Raw genomic sequence first — 21149 nt, 5'->3', positions numbered from 1 at the left:
TATCCTAAGGTCTAGGCGTGTGTGAAAATTGGAGACCATCATACAGAGAGCAGCACTGGAGGTGGTGTCAGACTGTTTAATCCAGGTTTCTGGAAAATCTGTACATTTGGGATAAATGCCACCACTAAAGTAGACCGTAAGGTCAAAGGTTTCCTGTAGACTTTTACTCTACAGAACTTGGTTAACTGAAGACTATTTAGCGCTCTTTAAAGGTATATTCACACAGTGAACATTCAGCCAGTCTAGAACTGTAAAATCTTAGGCTATAGCATTCTAATGACTTTTTTTTTCAGGTGGTTTATAGTTAGTAAGTTGAAAGATTTAGGTGACAAATGTTCTACATATATAGACAAAAGGCAATAACTACTTCCTAGTGTCAGAGCATTCACTTTAAATAGTCCAATTCTTTGACACAGGAAGCTAAATGTTTAGAGTAGTCACATAGCGTGAAGTAAAGCACACTGGTAGTCTGATATTCTGTCTACAAAACAGATGGCGACTTGTCAGTCAGCCCAGGCCCTGCACTGGTTTCACCATCCTACAACCAACCTGTTCAATGTTCAGTTTGCACTGGGTGCTGTCTTATCCAAGAATGTCTGCTAAATGGATTAATAGGACCCGTTGACATCACATCTCGCCAACAGATCAACAAGAAAAAATATATATTATGTTGCCACAGAGCAAATGGATTCCAAAAAGTAAGTGCCCTCGGGTTTCTGAGGACTGCAACATTGAGGAACAGTCTGCTATTCTATTTCTCACAATAAAAGACTACTACATGTAAGCCAGTTGTGGGCAGAACCCTACTAAAGTGTTATTTCAAGGGAAATGCAAGTAGCTACTAAACCAGACATGTCAGGAGAGCTGACAGATCCTTTCTAACCATTATTTATAACAATCCAGCTCCAACGTATGAAAGTGCAAGTGCTGGCTGAAAAAGATGTATAAAGATAACTTATATCAGCAAAAGCGGAACACAGGCTGTTGAAACTTCCTCTCCGTACTAGCACTGGGCCTCTAAGGAATGTCAGTGCTTCCTTCAGTATCCGTGCCCCATTTATGACAAAAAAATGACGTATAAAGATAGATCTACAAATCTATTGTGTCATTCTTCCTATTCTAAACCTAGTGTTCTGTACTGTACTAGTGTAGCCCCCTTACAGTATGTAGAGTCTAACAGATTGTGCATGCTATACTAGGAATTCTGGCAAAGGAAAATGTATAGAATTTCAGTTTGATGGAATAGGAAAACCCACTCTAGCACCACCCTTTGTAAGGTAGCTACCTATAGAGGTCTAGTTTTCTATGAACGTTATTAGAGATAGTGGTATTGTAGTGCACATTTGGCACAAGGCCCTTTCTTGCGCCAGTTCCTTTTGGCGTACGGCCTTATCTTGTGCCAGTTCCTTACTGGCACAGATCTGCATTCCACAGAGTGTTTCTGATTTATGAAGACGCTTAGGTCTCTTCATAAATCAGTTGTGCCTGGCGTCTGGCGGGCCCTTTATTAAAGATTGCCATATAAGAAGACCAATCTTAATAAATTTACCCAATACTTGAATAAAAATAAAGCAAAACCAGAAAATCTCTGAAGTGAAGAGAAACCCATTCGCAGACAGCGTTTTCGCCATCAGTGTAAAGCAGGGTACGGGTTTTGATGGGTTAGAAGTAATAACCCGAAATAGCTGCCTGCGGATGAGTTTCTCCTCCTTTCAGTGATTATGTTCTGGTTCGGCTTTTTTTCCCCCCAGACAATGCCATTTTTTTCATAGAAAACCAGGCATTGATCTATAGAAACTCTACAAGTCCTGCTGTCTATTCAGACATCCCCAAGGAAAAGTAAAGCGGACCAGATTGAAAGTGAACAGTAGAAGTCAGTGGGATCCATCATGATCCATACACAGCCTTCTAATTCTATCCATTAAGGCTACTGTTGTGACAAAAGTCTATGGTTCCTGTACCAACATGCCTAGGGTAAAATAAAAACAACCCCCCCCCCCCAAAAAAAAAAAAAAAAATTGAGTGTATTGTGGGCACAGTGGCATTTTATGGCACTCTGTGGCAGTATTTCTTTGCTGGTGAGGCCCCGGGATCAAAAAAGATTAACTAGGTAGAACCAAGTCAAAAAAGCATTTGAGAAAGCTCTGTATGGAGTTATTTACCTAGAACCAATAATTATTAGAAGTCACTGACATGTTACCACTTGGGAATACTGCGCTAACCCTTAGGGCTAGTTCACACGTGAGTATAAGGGGAGGTTTTTGACAGCGGAATTCGCGTCCAAAACCTCCCCTTATAATGGTGGTCTATGGAGACCGCCGGGCTTCTGTTCTCCGCTAGCGGCGAGCTGCTGCTAGCGGAGAAAAGAAAGGACATGTCCTTTCTTCAGGCGGAAGCCGCGCAGTCTCAGCCGCGCGGCTTCCGCCCCCGGCAGCTCCCTCCTATGTCGGCTCATTCATTTGAGCCGACAGCAGAGGGTTAAGCCGCGACAGCGATGGTCGCGGCGGGCGGGTTTTTGACAAGAGAGAGACGCGGCTCGCCGCGTCTCTCTCTGTGTCAAAACCCGCGCGGGCAGTTCACGTGTGAACTAGCCCTTACTTCCCATATGCATTGTGCTCTAGTCTGACTCACCTTAGCATTATTTGAAAATCCATTTTAATCCAGCCAGGCTTTGGTGGTCTCAATTACAAAGCACTCACAAAGTTTAGAGAGAAACTTTATCATCTCAGTGCTTTATAATTCAGTTTAGCCATAATCCCCAATGTCAGTCATTGACAAACTGGATAGTTAGCTAAACAACCCCATCAGACGTATACACCCACTAGCATGGTTTAGCAATCTGTAGAGATTGTAGTAAATACATACATGCCTACCACATTATTATTACCAGTTCTTGGTTTAGTAGACATTACTAGTGAGAATATGATCAATACTCTCATCCACATGTTGCCCCGCGGTGTGGAACTTGTGAATCTGCAGCATGTCAATTTTTCTGGGAATTTTCTAAGCTGACTTTATACATTGCTATGCAAAGGCTGAAATCTGCAGTACATCTGCCCCACAATCCAAAAGCGACATTTAAATTTCCTTTCCATGTGGATGAACCTTAGGGTTTAAGCAGGTGGTGGAATAACTGGGAGCCAGAACAGCCAGTTCTTTGGGGAATCTCCGCAGTCTCCAGTATACGGATTGTAGGCCTTACACTACTACACCTATTCATTTACTTCTACTCCAAACTCTCTCAATCTTGGCTTTTTTATTTTATTGAGTACTTATTGTAGTTACACAAAATACATATTTTATGGTACCTATGGAAAATATAGTAGAGAAAAGAAATTAGAATTATATTTCTATCTGACAAGGGGAAGAAGCTTCTGTAACATTGTATAGGAAGGAAATTCACATAAATCATGATTATTATTGCGTAAAATCTGAATCAGTCTGGCAATAATTCAGATTTTACGCAACATCTTACATAATATTTTATAAACGGTTTTGATATACTGAACATAATCTTACCTGCAAATAAATTCAGCTCCAAGCTTTTCTTCTGCCGTCCTAGGTTCTGCAGCTCTTCATTGCTGCCATACTTCATGACCGAGTTAATAGAAGAGATGGTGCTGATAAGTTGGGAGTTGAGGGTTCCAATTTGTGAATATGGTTCCCCAAAAGTTTCTGCCAGCTCAGAATAGTTTTCTGCTAGAAGCATCTGCTGTTCTTGCAACAGCTTCTGCACTCGCTCAATGTAATGGTCTATAGCTGGAGATTCAACATTTGTTACATTCGCTTCTACTGCAGGGGTAGGATCTTCCCCAACCGCTACAGACCTGGTATTGGCGGTAAGGGGAGCGGGCTCACTAGGTCCACAGGCTATACTACGTGACTTAATGCCAACCAGAAAGTTATCAAAAATGTTTATTTGACCTACTCCAAAATCTTTGGTTTTTCGGATGGTATTAAGATGTTCAAAATTAGAATCAGACGTACATATTCCAATAGAACGTGTTTTTGGCATAGTATCAATCTCCTTTACTTTACCATCTCCTATACCTACAGAGCGGATTTCCACACTTTCTGTGTTGGTTTGCTTGCTGTGCATGCTGTGGACTGTATTAGTACTTGTATCAACAAAACCTGGTACCTCTGTGCTGGTGGATTGGTTAGAGACCTCCAATTCTGTATTGGTTTGCTGGTTTGTAGTCCAAGGAGACACGTTTACAGCAGAGTCCACTCTTTTAACAAGTTCTGTATTGACACCACATGAAAAATAATCCAGTAATGGTTTAACTGTAACATCCACAGAACAATCTCCACAAGCAACTGATCTCACCTCCTTAACTACAGCCTTGTTTTGGGCCAGCTCATTTACATCTTCTTCTATGCACAACCCCGTTTCGGTAATGGTCTGGTCCTCACCAACACATTTGTCACACATCTTAATCTCCTGCTCCACACCCATGTCGCAAGTCTCTACAAACTCTTTGACAATCCAGTGATTCATGGGGATGTCAGAGCCCACAGCTGCATCTCGAAGGAAAGGGCTACATGAAACACCAATGCTGTTTGTTTGTAAGCAACTACCAACAGAACAGTCAACTACATCTAAATAGTCTCCATGGTTTTGGTCCCTGGTCTCTACTATAGCCTCAACCATCCTGCTGCACATTAAGGGCTGAGCCATTACGGCTTTGTCTACTCCTTTCCTTGAGCCTGCTGCCCGTATCTCCAACTTCAGTTTTGTCATTTCCATTTCATAGGTGGTTTCCCTCAAATCTGTTTCAAGTCGGTAGATTTTATCTTTAAGTGCTTCAATAGTTTGATGTTGGAGTTCAACCTCTCGCTCGACATCAGTAGTTACCCCAAGCAATTCCTCAGTAACACCCACTCCAGTGCTTCTCACATTTATTTCAGTGCCCACAGAAATCTCCTTGGTAGACTTTGTAGATTTATTGTACACCACAACATCGTTCATGTTTTCATCAGCACCAACAGCAACAGATCGGTAACATTTTTCTTTAGCTTTCCTCTCCTTTGACTGTGAAGAACAGTAAGCATCAAAACTGCTATCCTGGATTTTCTTTTCTAAAGCCTGCATCTCAGCTGTCAGCTGTCTGAACTCCTTAAGAGTGTGTGTATTTTGTTCAGGAGTTTCCATCTCCTCCTCAGAATCAATATGTAACTCTCCACCAGGCTTAACTGGAGTCCGTGAAGATTCAAAGCCAGCCGCATTACCTGCACTGTAGGATCTTTTTCGAAAACCTGTTGCCTCATTTTGGGTGCTAACTTTTTGGTTTTTCATCTCGGACAAAAGCTGTCTTTTTTCTTCCTGTAATACTGAAATCTTTACCTGAAGTATAGGAATTGTTTTCACCTGCTCCTCAAGCTCTTTCAGACGTTTAAGTGCCACAGCCATCTGCTCCCTGATGTGTTGGAGGTGCATTGGACTCACATTTGTTACTGGTGTTGCCACCCCTGAACTTAGTGGACTGTGACGAATAGAGCTTCCTAATGATGAAGCAAAGAAGGCACTATAGTCTCCATTAACTTGGTGTCCATTCTGAAGCTGCTGGGCAGCTGATGTATGCCCCACCGATCCAGTAAATGATGAAAGTGAGCCAGTTGAGCCCATTCCCCCAAAACTTGCCAGCCTGGGCCTACGTACATCATTGAAGGATGAAGCTACCTGCATGACTTTTTCTTGCTCCAGCCTACGGCGAGTTTCCATTAGTGTCTTTGTAACATGAAAATTGTGTTTGGGCAGATGAGGGGAAGGCGGTGGTAATGGTTTGTTTTCAGGGATGGCTAAAAAGTTTGGAGAAGCTTCTTGAGAAGTGGATGACCTGGCAGATCCAGAAACAGTATGTCGCCGGGCAGTTAATAAAGGAGATCTCTTATTTTCATCACTGTTAGAGGAGGAAAGAGACTCTGTAGAGGGCCAACCAGTTCCTTGGCAGGGTTCTGCTCTGTCCTCTAAAAAATGTGAACCCAACTTGTGTTTCTTTACAATGTTTACTTTCTTTAAGGTATTCCCCTTTTGTATGTCCTCAACATACTTCACAAAATCCAAGTCTATCTGGTAACCGTATGGTGTTTCCACAAAATATGCAGCTTTGGGATCTCTTTCATCTTCACCATTTGAGATGCTTTCCTCTTTTTCTACAAAAAGAAGGAACAGATTAACTAAACACATAGTGAAAAATCTATTCAATTACAGTACATTAAGGTGTAAAGAACATTACAACATATTACAAGTGGAAGTAAATCAAATGGCTGAACTCTACCTCTATATATAGATAATGTTTACACTGCTATAGATATGAGGTTTCCCCAGTGCACTGTCATGGTGTACAAGTCTCATACTCAGAAAATGACAAAACCATGTAAAAATCCAAGCGTATATGTAATAAACAAAGCACAGTACACACATACACACATGGATGAGAACTACATAACAGGACATTTGCTGTTTTGCTTTCAAAAAGGTCACTTATGGAGAAAGCGTTTGAGTCACAACCTCTGACAAAACAACATGTTCCTATGACCGTTCCCCTCACACTTATATGGTAACACAAATATGCAAATAGTCAGATATTTCTGAGCCAAGTGTTTTTCCATCTTTTGTTTATGAGGAATTCAGGACTAGCTATCAGCTAGCACCATAGTAAAAACAACGGGCAATGACACTGACAGATGCCCTTTGCTTCTTAGTCCTTCTTTTCTGGTTGTAAAACCCTCTTAGCCTCCCCACGGCACATACACAAACTAAAAATATGCAGATGGACCTGTTCTGAGCTCGGTCACAAATTCCACAGCTGAAAGAGAAACTGCCTGAGCTCACATAACAGGGAAGTTAAATGTGGGACCCCCAAGCTTATGCTGGGCCATTATACAAGCTGTCCTGTCACAGACCCCAACGTAAGCGACATCAGAAAGGAAAAAGACAAAGAGGAGCCTTAACAGGAAGAGCTGAATGAGAATGAAAATAGAAGCTGCTTCTATAGAAAGACTTACTTGTAGACGCCAGAAGCCGTGCTGCACACACTAGTCAGGTCCAGCCGCTGTGTGCTCATACTGACAGTGCCTGTCATAGTGCAGTCTCCCGCACCACACTCAGCTACTAACCTCACAGCTGCATTTTCAACTTTTTTTCTCTCTTTGCCACATAAGGAAAAAAGCCACATTTGTATAAACTTAGCAGACGAGGGCTGACTTTTCCGTAGGTCAGCCGTTTACAACCAACTTCTGCTGGACAATCTCCTTCCACCACCTCCTGAAAGCCTCAGCTGTTCACTGCAGAGTCACACTTCAAACACTGAAAAGCCACATCCTGGCTCTTAAAGGTGCAGTCACTTGTGAAACTCCCATGAACTTTGACAACCACATGCTTGCTGGGCAAGAGCCAAGAGTTTCACAACTTTAAAAACACACACACACAAAATATGGCAAGTGTTCAAAGCTGTGGCGCTGTTCATAGTTTACGACACAAACATCCCTTCATACGTTCCTCTTAATACTACTATTTAGGTCACTTTCACATGCTGCATTGTTAGAATTTTACGCCAAAACACAGAAATGTAAAAAATGCAATTTTCCCCATTATATGATTTCTATGCTCACGTAAAGCAAAATCATATTGACATACTGTACAGATATTACATGCATGGAACTGAAACCTGTTGTCCTGGAAAGGAGTTTGGGCGCCATTGTCAGTTCACTGTGCGTTCTACTACAATGTGCTTGCTATTGCAGTATGTCACTACAACTCCCACTCTTTCACAGCACGCTCAAAGTAAATGCAACTGATGAAAACTTCCAAGTGAGGGCATCAATTCACATGTCAAATATTTTCCTAAATACTCATGGTATAACCCAATTGTGAACTGCCTGCTCACCAGAAACACCACTTACCTTCTTACAGGGGCTCTATCATTGGGAAAAGTCATTTTTAGATAAGCACATCCTTGCATAGCCTTTAGAAAGGCTATTGCACACATACCTTTTATATGTAAATTGCCTCAGTAGTCTTTGAAGAAGTCAGTTTTTATTCATATGCTAATTAGCCTTCTTCGTGCACCGGAAGTCTCACTGTGCACTCCTCTCTGCTATTCTCTATGTGTTGCTGTGCTGATGACTCAGCTCCCTGCTAGCATACACAAAGAATAGCAGACACACACTTTCGGTGCACGGAGAAAGCTCATTAGCATATGAATAAAAACTTATTCAAAATCTACTGAGGCGCTTTACATACAAAAGGTAGGTATGGAATAGCCTTTCTAAAGCCTATGCAAGGATGTGCTTATCTAAAAATGACTTTTCCCAATGATAGAGCCCCTTTAATGCTGGTTATGAGGTACAGACATGAATACATGTTGCGCTGTATATGCACACTGCTCTGCACACGTCTAACCTGTAGCACACAACATCTTGTTCTTTCCCTACATGTATAATTTTGACTCTCTTGCTTATACTTAATAAACCACTTGGTGTCCACTCAGCAAACACTAGGTGCTCTGTGCAGTCACAGACAGTGCTCCTTTCATGAAGAAATCCCTCTGCATTCAGTATCTTGCGGAGCACTTCTACAACTACAGTTTAAAGAAGACAAGCTCTGTTCTGTGTGCTCTAGGAAAGATATTTTTATTCTACCAGCCGCTGTTTTTGTTGTTATTCTGCTGCCATTTCAAATAATGATGCTAAAAATGTGCATCATAGACTTAGAGTCATGAAAATAACCACTGAATAAAACCACAGCAACTTCTATGCAAGAGCCAAAAATATAGCAGTAGCAAAGCTGAGATTTTAAATAGCACTAGTATTATTCACTGTTATCAGCCATTCAGGAGAGCATTACCTATTGTCGAGGCACCCGAATTTAGTTCAGAATCCGATTTAGTGCTTGCTCTGAAAGAGACTTAGGAATAACCCCCTTCTTGACATATGATGTACATGTAGGTTGGGTGTATGGGGGCTGCTTAGGAGAGGAAGACTTTCCATACACACTGGTATTATACTATACAACAGACAGGAAGATTGAGGCTTTGGAAAGAGTTCCAATGTTTGTAGTTTAAAGGGGTTATACCACAAGAAAAGTGTATATGCTCTATCAATCAGTGTTGGTCTGACTACTGAGACCCCCACCAATACTGCAAACAGGGGGAGTTTTCATGTTGTAACCCCTTTAACTTTTCAAAAGTTAGTTAATTGTGCTAATTGTGTCCTATGTGAAATAATACACCACAAAATCCTCTCTATATAAAAACTACAACTCATCTCACAAAAAAACTAAAAAAATAAATAAAAAAAAAATATAAAAAAAAAATGAGCTACAGGTATCCAAATATGGCAATGCTAAACAAATTTTGTCTTGAGATTTGTTTATTTTTAAGTAGTAAAACATATATACTGTAAATTTGGTATGGACATAATTGTACTGACCCACAAAATAAAGGTGACAGGCCATATTTACCACGAATACCGTAAAACATATTTTAAAAACATTGGTGGAGTTTGGTTTCTTCCTCATTTCATCCAATTTTTTTTTTTTTTTTTTTTTTTTTTACTGTATTAGAATACATTGTACAGCATGACATGGATATAGCTTTTGAAAGAGAGGAGGGAGAAAATAATGGTTTGGAAAATACCCAGGCTCGCTAAAGAGCTGAGCAGGTGAATAAAGCCATAGGCATTGTAGCTGTTTGTCAGCATTTCTTGTACCCACTTACCTCTATTGTGGACAAATCCTCCCTAAAACATGATATACATGTATGTGTGTGGACAGTCACCATAATTCTAATATAGTCGGAAATATAGAGAATTACAGAGCACATAATGGAGTTTTGCTGCTCTCTAATTTGTGGACAGTGTAACTACGATTCCATTGTGTGCAGTGTAGCTGTCTTATGCTTGAGAGAACATAGTATTGTACGTCCATCATGTGACCCAGACTCTGAATGGATTTGTAGAAAGGAAGCAAGTACAAGGCTACAAGTCTTGCATTTTAATAATGTTGTACACGTGCTAAAGGGGCTCCATCAGCAAAATTATGCTGTATGAGCCCCACATATACGTGAATAGCCTTTAAAAAGGTTATTCAGGCACCGCAAATGTTATTTTAAACCTTCCCTCCGTTTTAAAATAAAACCATAAAAACATATTTGTAAATCATACCTTAGCGTGCTTGCTGGGCGGTCCTCCACGGTCCGATGTCATCTTGCTGTCACGTTTTCCTCTTCTTTCTTCTTCCAGCGACTCCCTCCTGTCCTCGCTCTTCCCCCGCCTTCATCTTCTTTTCCTCCGTAATGAAGAAGTTCGCGAGCGTACTGCGCATGCGCAGTACACTCACCTAGTTCTAAGGGGTACTTAGAAGTACAACAAAAATAGCACCGTCGCATGCGCAGTAGCGCTCCCTCCGGAGCGATACTGTACACACGCGGTATTTGAACACAACTCGCCAGAAGAACAGAAGATCAAGGTGGGAAAGAGCCAGGACAGGAGGGCGTCACTGGAAGAAGAAAGAAGAGGAAGGCTTGACAGCAAGATGATGTAGGACCGTGGAGGACCGCCCACTGTGCACGATAGGTATGATTTACAAATATGTTTTTATGGTTTTATTTTAAAACGGGGGGGGGGGGGGGGAGAGGTTTAAAACAACATTAGCAGTGCTTAGTCTTTTTAACCCCTTCCCGACATCCGCCGTAATATTATGGCGCTGCCGGGAAGGACTTCCCACAAACCGCCGTGGTACTACGGCGGCTGCATTGTGCTCACACAGAACCTGTGTGCGCAGCACGCCCTGTGGGTGTCAGCCGTAACATACAGCAGAACCAGCGTTGTTTGGCCGAATGCTGTACTCTGTATGGCATTCGGCCAATCAACGCTGGTCAATGCATTCCTATGCCGAGATGTAGCAGTGCTGGTCACGCGCTCAGCACGGCTACTCCGGAGATGTATTGGAGCTGAGCGCACGGCCAGCACTGCTACACCGGAGATGAAGCAGAGCTGGCCGTGCGCTCAGCTCAGCTACTCCGGAGATGCAGCCAAGCTGAGCACACGGCCAGCACTGCTACACCGGAGAACTGCTGCTACACCGGAGAACCGCTGAACCCTGCTGCACACTCAGCTCTGCTGCATCAGAGATGCGCTGAACCCTGCTGCACACTCAGATCTGCTGCATCAGAGATGTAGCAGAGCTGAGTGTACGATGAACCCTGCTGCACACTCAGCTCTGCTGAGATGCAGCAGAGCTGAGGGTGCAGCAGGGTTCAGCGCATCTCTGATGCAGCAGAGCTGAGTGTGCAGCATGGTTCAGCGCATCTCTGTCGCATATCATTGTGTCCCTTACTGCATGTCTTCTATTACTGTGACTCATGCTACTGGGCATCTTTGATCATACACAATTTGTAAAACATATCGCTTCACGTCCACCCATCAACCATTTATTACAGGAAAGTGCTACCAGGAAATACAATATATGTAATGTAGCATTATTGGTATTGTGCGAAGCGTAGGACACTAACTTTATATGGCACTGGTGTTTAGCCCATATTTAAACTATAAAACTGCTTCAAGAACAAAAAGGGAAGCTATGATTCATCAGATGGATATGCTGGGTGAACATGAAAGACTCAAGGCATCATCTACATGTCTGTAGTCCATCCTCCATCTGTACAGCATAGCTTTTATTATATATTAAATTATGTTGTTCACACAAGATATAGCTTTAATTAATAAATATATAATTGAGGTAATAGTAAATCGATCCCTACCACAAATAAGGCCGGGTTCACATCTGCATTTGGCTCTCTCTGTGAAATCAGTTTTTGAAAGTCTCATAATATTATGTTATATCAATATTAACTGATTTCAAACAGTTAGTTTTTACAACCCACTGAAATCAAGGGGTTTTAAAATGATCTGCAGGTGTGCGCATGGAGTATTTGCATCTGGTATTTTATTTATTTATTTATTTTTTGGATGGAGAAAAAGTCCTGCTTTTTTCTGTGTCCAAAAGAGCGGGCAACGGATACCTATTGAATAATCTGTTTAAAAAAGATGGATTCAGGTATCCGCTGTGTAACAGTTTTGGAATTTTTTTTTTTGCAAGCGGAGGGATACCAGGCGCACGTGTGAACCTAGAGTAAGGGTCTCTAGGTCAGCTTCAGAGACTTCTGCAAGAGCTTTAACAGAGTTTTACCGTAACACTTATCTCTTATTCACAGGAAAGAAGATACCGTACATACTCAAGTATAAGCCAAATTTTTCAGCACAGTTTTTGTGCTGAAGAAGCCCCCCTCGGCTTATACTTGAGTCAAGCAAAAAAAAAAAAAAAAAAAAAAAATATATATATATATATATATATATATATATATATATATATATATATATATATATATATATATATATATATATATATATATATATACATATACAGTCCTATGAAAAAGTTTGGGCACCCCTATTAATCTTAATCATTTTTTGTTCTAAATATTTTGGTGTTTGCAACAGCCATTTCAGTTTGATATATCTAATAACTGATGGACACAGTAATATTTCAGGATTGAAATGAGGTTTATTGTACTAACAGAAAATGTGCAATATGCATTAAACCAAAATTTGACCGGTGCAAAAGTATGGGCACCCTTATCATTTTATTGATTTGAATTCCCCTAACTACTTTTTACTGACTTACTGAAGCACAAAATTGGTTTTGTAACCTCAGTGAGCTTTGAACTTCATAGCCAGATGTATCCAATCATAAGAAAAGGTATTTAAGGTGGCCAATTGCAAGTTGATCTCCTATTTGAATCTCCTCTGAAGAGTGGCATCATGGGCTACTCAAATCAACTCTCAAATGATCTGAAAACAAAGATTGTTCAACATAGTTGTTCAGGGGAAGGATACAAAAAGTTGTCTCAGAGATTTAACCTGTCAGTTTCCACTGTGAGGAACATAGTAAGGAAATGGAAGACCACAGGGACAGTTCTTGTTAAGCCCAGAAGTGGCAGGCCAAGAAAAATATCAGAAAGGCAGAGAAGAAGAATGGTGAGAACAGTCAAGGACAATCCACAGACCACCTCCAAAGAGCTGCAGCACCATCTTGCTGCAGATGGTGTCACTGTGCATCGGTCAACTATACAGCGCACTTTGCACAAATAGAAGCTGTATGGGAGAGTGATGAGAAAGAAGCCGTTTCTGCACGTACGCCACAAATAGAGTTGCCTGAGGTATGAAAAAGCACATTTGGACAAGGCAGCTTCAATTTGGAAACAAAAATTGAGTTGTTTGGTTATAAAAAAAGGCGTTATGCATGGCGTCCAAAAAGAAACAGCATTCCAAGAAAAACACATGCTACCCACTGTAAAATTTGGTGGAGGTTCCATCATGCTTTGGGGCTGTGTGGCCAATGCCGGCATCGGGAATCTTGTTAAAGTTGAGAGTCGCATGGATTCCACTCAGTATCAGCAGATTCTTGAGAATAATGTTCAAGAATCAGTGACGAAGTTGAAGTTACGCCGGGGATGGATATTTCAGCAAGACAATGATCCAAAACACCGCTCCAAATCCTCAGGCATTCATGCAGAGGAACAATTACAATGTTCTGGAATGGCCATCCCAGTCCCCAGACCTGAATATCATTGAACATCTGTGGGATGATTTGAAGCGGGCTGTCCATGCTCGGCGACCATCTAACTTAACTGAACTTGAATTGTTTGTCCAAAATACCTTTATCCAGGATCCAGGAACTGATTAAAAGCTACAGGAAGCGACTAGAGGCTGTTATCTTTGCAAAAGGAGGATCTACTAAATATTAATGTCACTTTTCTGTTGAGGTGCCCATACTTTTGCACCGGTCAAATTTTGGTTTAATGCATATTGCACATTTTCTGTTAGTACAATAAACCTCATTTCAATCCTGAAATATTACTGTGTCCATCAGTTATTAGATATATCAAACTGAAATGGCTGTTATAAACACCAAAATATTTAGAACTAAAAATGATTAAGATTAATAGGGGTGCCCAAACTTTTTCATAGGACTGTATATATATATATATATATATATATATTTTTTTTTTTTTTCTTGGGAGGGGGGGGGTCTATGACCAGCCACAATAGTAAGTATAGAATCTCCCATAAAATAGTGAAGAAAAAAAGAAGCTTTTAAAAAAATAATAAAAAATAAAAGTAAATAAAAGTTCTAAACCACTCCTTTCCCTAGAATACATATAAAAGTAGAAAATTACTGTGAAACACATACACATTATGTATCCCTGTGTCTGAAAGTGCCCGGTCTACTGAATATAGGGAATCTGCAGTGCTCCTGTTACATCGGGAAGGGGTTAATAGGAGCACCGCAGATGCCCTATATTCAGCCAGACTGAATTCCAAGTGGGGGGGGGGGGGGACTCAGTCCCCAAGCTCAGGGAAGGGGCAGACAGACAACCAAAACACCCCCTCCCCTTTCCCAGCACCTACTGCACCCCAAAACTGCATTTTAATTTTTGAAATTTTCCAGTAGCTGCTGTATTTCCCCCCCAGGCTTATACTCAAGTCAATAAGTTTTCCCAGTTTTTTGTGGCAAAATTAGGAGCCTCGGCTTATATTCGGGTCGGCTTATACTCGAGTATATACGGTAAGTGCCCGATCACCAGAGGTCCGACTGCTGGGACCTCATCAATCTCAAGAACAAGGGATCCAGGTCCCATTTGTGCATGTGTGACCCCCACTCCATTCACTGCTAAAATGCTAAAGTACTATGTCCATTAATGTGAAAGGAATGGTAGTTAAGCTTACACATTACTGCTCCATTTACGTGGGGACCCTGTTCTCAGTTCCTCCCCGCTCCACAGCACAGCGTGATAGGCGCTGCTGGGCAGAAAGGTGTCCCTGGCTAAGTGTCAGAAACGCCCTTCTGACTGTAAAGAGCTACGGTACCGGGACCGATAGCGCTTTCCACCGGGCACAGATCGGGAAAGCCGATCGTGTGCTGAATTCAGCGCACTGTCAGCTTTCCAGCAGTATATAAAACTGCATGTGCCTGATCTGATGAAAGGTCCTCTTTAAACAAAACGCACAAAAAATAACTATGAAAAAGAAAATATGGTGCACTTTGGCCTGCATGTAAATAAAAATATATCTTAATAAAAAATAGAAACAAGCTCAGACTAAGTTCACACTAGCGCTCAGACTCCCAATCCACTTTAAAAAGTGGGGAGAAGAATCCTACAAGCAGGAATTCTCTCTTCGCATTTTTCTGCCGTTTTTGGGCAGTAACCCAGCAAACCCCATTATATAGTCTATGGTGTATGTGGGTTTCCAAGAGTAACCACTTTTTTTTTTTTTTTTTTAAGGGGATTAGGTTTAACCCCAACGCTAGTGTGAACCTAGTGTCACCTATCCTCAGCTGCACAGGTTCAATTTATTGGCTATTTCCTATGTTTCGACACACCAGGAAGTAAAGGCAGAACCTAAGCGTCACGGAATTGAGATTGCCTTTAGATGCTAGGAAACCCAGTTTACCTCTTAAAAATACATTTTCCTGGAAAAACCCTTTAATAGAGTAATATATTGTACACATGCAAAATCTTGGCAGGCCCAATGTACAATATATCAACTTCTGCTAGACTAAATTGGATGCCAAAGATGCCAGTTTCCATTAAGTGATATCCTGTGCAACATTTACAACACCCACATGAAAGTGACAGGGAGTTAGATTTTTGTTTCTGCTTCTTTGTCCCTATACTGCCTAGAATTTTACAATTATAGCAAATAGAGGTTTTAAAAGGGAATATACATGTGGCATGCAATAGAACTAATGCATTCATGGATTGTACGCGTTTGTAGTTCTCAGAAGTGTGCCCATGTGTGACTTGCCTGAACTAGTTCACTGAGAACAAAAACTGTATTTTACAATATTAGAAATACAAATACCATTATAGATCTACATACTTTGAGAAGGTGACAGGCTGAGTGCTGGAATCATGCTATATCTCCCCCAGGTTTCTGACATATGTGTGGTCCAGTGCGGGTCTTGAGTAGGCCTCAGCTCCAGGTGTGAGTCCTTGGCTCATTACTGGGCCAAAAAATCCTGCAGATTCTGCACTCCAATTTGGATCCAGGGAGTGAGAGGAGGTGTATGGGTCTGTCTTGTAACCCAGAGTCCGGTGAGACAATATTGTGCTTGCTTTGTTCGTATTGCTGGTAGTAAGCCACATGTAGATTAAGGGGGCGTTCACACTACCGTTGGTGTCCGTTATGAAGGTGTCCGTTTAAAAGAAAAAAAACGGACACCTATCAAAACGGACACTAACTGATGCTAACTGATGTTAATGTGTCCGTTTTTTTAACTGATTTAATGTATTCTGGTTGTTAACGGACCCTTAAGGACACAAACGGACACAAACTGACAACAGATGAAATCCCATTGAAATGAATGGAAATTGTAACGGACACAGCTAGTGTCCGTTGCTAAAATCTTGAACGGACACTGCAATCGGACACCAACGGTAGTGTGAACGCCCCCTTAGTTTAACATTTCTGTTTAGTTAGTTGCTCAGATGAGCAGGATTTTATTTTGTTTTTGCCTGAAGTTAAGGCTGTGCTTTGATTTGCTCATTTTGTGCTTGAAGTGAAGGTTTATTTATTTTCCTGTTTTTTCTAAATAAATCGGTTTGCTGCATATTTTGTGTCCCTGTCTTGACTGGGTCTACCACTCCTTCCCAGTTACCTTCTCCACAACATACACACACACACACAATATATACTATACACACACTATTGCATCTCAATAAATTAGAATATCATTTTTTTTTAGTAGTTAATTGAAAAAGTGAAACACATATTCAGTTATTATAGAGTAAACTTTTCACAAGTGTTTCTTTCTGCTAATGAAGATGATTATGGATTACAGCCGAGGAGGAAACCCAAAAGTCATTATCTCAGAAAATTTGAATATTATATAAGACCAACTGTAAAAAAAATATTTAACACAGAAATGTTGGCCGAATGAAAAGTGTGTCCAGTAAATGCCCTCAATACTTGGTGGGGCTCCTTATGCAGGAATGACTGCACCAATGTGACATGGAGGGATCAGCCTGTGACACTGCAGAGGTGTTATGGGAGCCCAGGTTGTATGATAGCAGCCTTCAGCTCGTCTGCATTGTTGGGTCTGGGGTCTCATCTTTCTCTTGACAATACCCCATAGTTTCTCTATGGGGAGTTTGCTGGACTATCAAGCACAGTGATACCGTGGTTATTAAACCAGGTCTTGGTACTTTTGGCAGTGTGGACCGGTGCCAAGTCTTGTTGAAAAATGAAAAAGCTTGTGGGCAGAGGGAAGCATGAAGTGCTCTAGAATATCCTGGTAGACGGCTGCGCTGACTTTGGTCTTGATAAGATACAGTGAACCTACACCAGCAGATGACATGGCTCACCAAACCATAATGATTGTGGAAACTTCACACTAAACCTAAAGCAGCTTGGATTGTGTACAGCAGCCTCTCCACTCTTCCTCCATATATATATTGATATACACACAGTATATAGCTGGTCAAATATTGTCCTTCCTGCAATACAGACATTTGTGAATCAGATACTCCCACCCAATAAAGAAAGTGAGGGGTGGGGTGGGTCTCAATTTTTAGGCTACATTCACATGATATGGTATTAAACACAACAAAACTGTACTAGATCAAAGCAAAAAAATAAATAAATAATTATTAATAATAATAATAATAATAATTTCTATATGGTTTTTGCTGTGTTGCTTATGAGCTAATCCCACAAGTTAAGTAATAATTCAGGAGAAAAGCAAAAGTAATTTTCATACCCAGTTAAGGACATATCTATGTCCATGTCAATTCTTAGCATAGATTTTCTTTCATAAATGACTTTGTACAAAAGGACTCCATGCAACACTGCTGTGTCAATTTTCACATATACGCAAACATATTACCATAATACCCTGTTTCTCCAAAAACGAAAATAAAGTCATAGCTTGATTTTCCAAAGTTTTTTTGAACAGACTTGAAATATAAGCCCTACTCCAAAAATAAGGCCAAGTTACAGTGAGAGCCTCCAGTGCTAGGGTATGTCAAGTGATGTCACAGACTGAGAATAGACATAGTGTAGTTCCCAATAATCCTGGACAAGTACCTGCTACCTCCTGTCAATGCAGGACAAAAATCCCAAACCCGTCTCCAGAGTCCTCCTTCTAAGTGCCACCTCCTGGGTCCAGCCTCTCGGCTGCTACTATGCTTTGGGCTTGGCTACCTACGTGACCAGAACTCAGGTGCCACCTCTGCTCACTTCCACCGATGCAGCCACTCCACTGCAGCACCTCCCCCTTAGCGTAAAGGAAAGGAGATATAAAGGGCACGGTGCCACTGCCTGCCATACAAAGTGCTAACACAAAGATTCTGATTTGCTCCGGTGCCTGAAAAATAAGACCTACTGTGAAAATAAGCCCTAGCCCCCCCCCCCCCCTTTTTTTTTTTTTTTTGGAGACAAAAATAATATAAGACCCTGTCTTATTTTTTGGATAAAAATGGTAGTTTGATGAAAACTTTCTATATGACATGTAAGTAGAAAGATCTAATAAAATAGACGGTTCAGACCTCCCTATAGAGTAAATAAAGTAAAGCTGCATGCACACAATCCATTGCCTAGTCTCTTCCTAGTAGCCTATTGTAGGACAGACTAGAACAGAGCAAGCAAACACACTTGCCTGTCAAGCTCTATTGAGGCTCCTAACTAAAATCAGAGGCTTGTTTACTTTACATGGGATATAGGCGCCATTGAGCAGGAAACGTTTGCACACAATACATTTTAATACCATAGTCGCAGACAATATATGCAGGTTTCAGAAGGTTTCCTCAACGCTGCTGTCAGTGCAGAAGGATACAAATGGGAAGGACTCCGTTTGCTTAAAAGGGTTGTCCAGGATAAATGAATATTTTAAACATAAGGCCCCTGTGCCTCTCCTTCCTTTCTAAATTACATTTGACAATTTTCCTTTGTTTTACTGAAATATATATATATATAGGTCATGTGACCTACATATATTACATTTTTTGCCTTTCCACTAACATTGTGGGGACTCTGTCTAATCGATATCCACACCGGCAATGTCAGTGGAAAGGACATACCCCTCCCCCAAGCCCCATTATTCTTAACTGTTCCTCTCGGCAGCTTCCGGACCTGGGGCGTCACTGGTCGCCAGCAACTCCTCTTTGTGAGGTGTGCCACCTGACCACACATGCACCGGAACGTGTCACAAAGAAGAGGAGACGGCTGATAATGCCCTGGGTCTGGAGTTGCCAGGAAATGCTGATATTGAAAAGAGGATGGCTTCTACAAATAGGTAATGATCCTAAACACATGGCATAATCCACCGTAAGCTACCTAAAAAGGCGCAAGGTGAAAATTTTACCATGACCCTCACAGTCCTCTGATCTGAACATCATTGAAAATCTGTGGCTAGACCTCAAAAGAGCAGTGCATGAAAATGACCCAGGAATCTCACAGAACTAGAAGACTTTTCCCAGGAAGAATGGATGAAAATACCTCAAACAAGAATTGAAGAACAATTGGTTGGCTACAAAAAGCTTTTACAAGCTGTGATACTTGCCAAAACTTTTTCAGTCGGGACATTTTTATTTTGAAAATGTAAAATATGACCCCCCCCAAAAAAAATAAATAAATAATAATAATAATAATAATTATATATATATATATATATATATATATATATACACACACACACACAGTCCTATGAAAAAGTTTGGGCACCCCTATTAATCTTAATCATTTTTTGTTCTAAATATTTTGGTGTTTGCAACAGCCATTTCAGTTTGATATATCTAATAACTGATGGACACAGTAATATTTCAGGATTGAAATGAGGTTTATTGTACTAACAGAAAATGTACAATATGCATTAAACCAAAATTTGACCGGTGCAAAAGTATGGGCACCCTTATCATTTTATTGATTTGAATACTCCTAACTACTTTTTACTGACTTACTGAAGCACAAAATTGGTTTTGTAACCTCAGTGAGCTTTGAACTTCATAGCCAGGTGTATCCAATCATGAGAAAAGGTATTTAAGGTGGCCAATTGCAAGTTGTTCTACTATTTTTATCTCCTCTGAAGAGTGGCATCATGGGCTACTCAAAACAACTCTCAAATGATCTGAAAACAAAGATTGTTCAACATAGTTGTTCAGGGGAAGGATACAAAACGTTGTCTCAGAGATTTAACCTGTCAGTTTCCACTGTGAGGAACATAGTAAGGAAATGGAAGACCACAGGGACAGTTCTTGTTAAGCCCAGAAGTGGCAGGCCAAGAAAAATATCAGAAAGGCAGAGAAGAAGAATGGTGAGAACAGTCAAGGACAATCCACAGACCACCTCCAAAGAGTTGCAGCATCATCTTGCTGCAGATGGTGTCACTGTGCATCGGTCAACTATACAGCGCACTTTGCACAAATAGAAGCTGTATGGGAGAGTGATGAGAAAGAAGCAGTTTCTGCACGTACGCCACAAATAGAGTTGCCTGAGGTATGCAAAAGCACATTTGGAGAAGCCAACTTCATTTTGGAAACAAAGATTGAGTTGTTTGGTTATAAAAAAAGGCGTTATGCATGGCGTCCAAAAAGAAACAGCATTCCAAGAAAAACACATGCTACCCACTGTAAAATTTGGTGGAGGTTCCATCATGCTTTGGGGCTGTGTGGCCAATGCCGGCATCGGGAATCTTGTTAAAGTTGAGAGTCGCATGGATTCCACTCAGTATCAGCAGATTCTTGAGAATAATGTTCAAGAATCAGTGACGAAGTTGAAGTTACGCCGGGGATGGATATTTCAGCAAGACAATGATCCAAAACACCGCTCCAAATCCTCAGGCATTCATGCAGAGGAACAATTACAATGTTCTGGAATGGCCATCCCAGTCCCCAGACCTGAATATCATTGAACATCTGTGGGATGATTTGAAGCGGGCTGTCCATGCTCGGCGACCATCTAACTTAACTTGAATTGTTTGTCCAAAATACCTTTATCCAGGAACTGATTAAAAGCTACAGGAAGCGACTAGAGGCTGTTATCTTTGCAAAAGGAGGATGTACTAAATATTAATGTCACTTTTCTGT

General features: G+C 41.0%; 1 protein-coding gene across 3 annotated transcripts in view; it reads right to left on the bottom strand.

The window, feature by feature from the left end:
• Positions 1–21149, bottom strand: part of KANK1 (KN motif and ankyrin repeat domains 1) — a 151858-nt gene that overhangs the window by 17527 nt on the left and 113182 nt on the right. For all 3 annotated transcript variants that reach the window (XM_075278819.1, XM_075278811.1, XM_075278826.1), the window contains exon 3: positions 3520–6156. In XM_075278819.1, coding sequence (XP_075134920.1) covers positions 3520–6156 — 2637 coding nt within the window. The remainder of the gene's footprint in view (positions 1–3519; positions 6157–21149) is intronic.

This window comes from Leptodactylus fuscus, chromosome 1 (genome assembly GCF_031893055.1).
Source record: "Leptodactylus fuscus isolate aLepFus1 chromosome 1, aLepFus1.hap2, whole genome shotgun sequence".
Classification (NCBI taxonomy): Eukaryota; Metazoa; Chordata; class Amphibia; order Anura; family Leptodactylidae; genus Leptodactylus; species Leptodactylus fuscus.
This window is presented reverse-complemented; position numbering and strand designations above follow the sequence as displayed.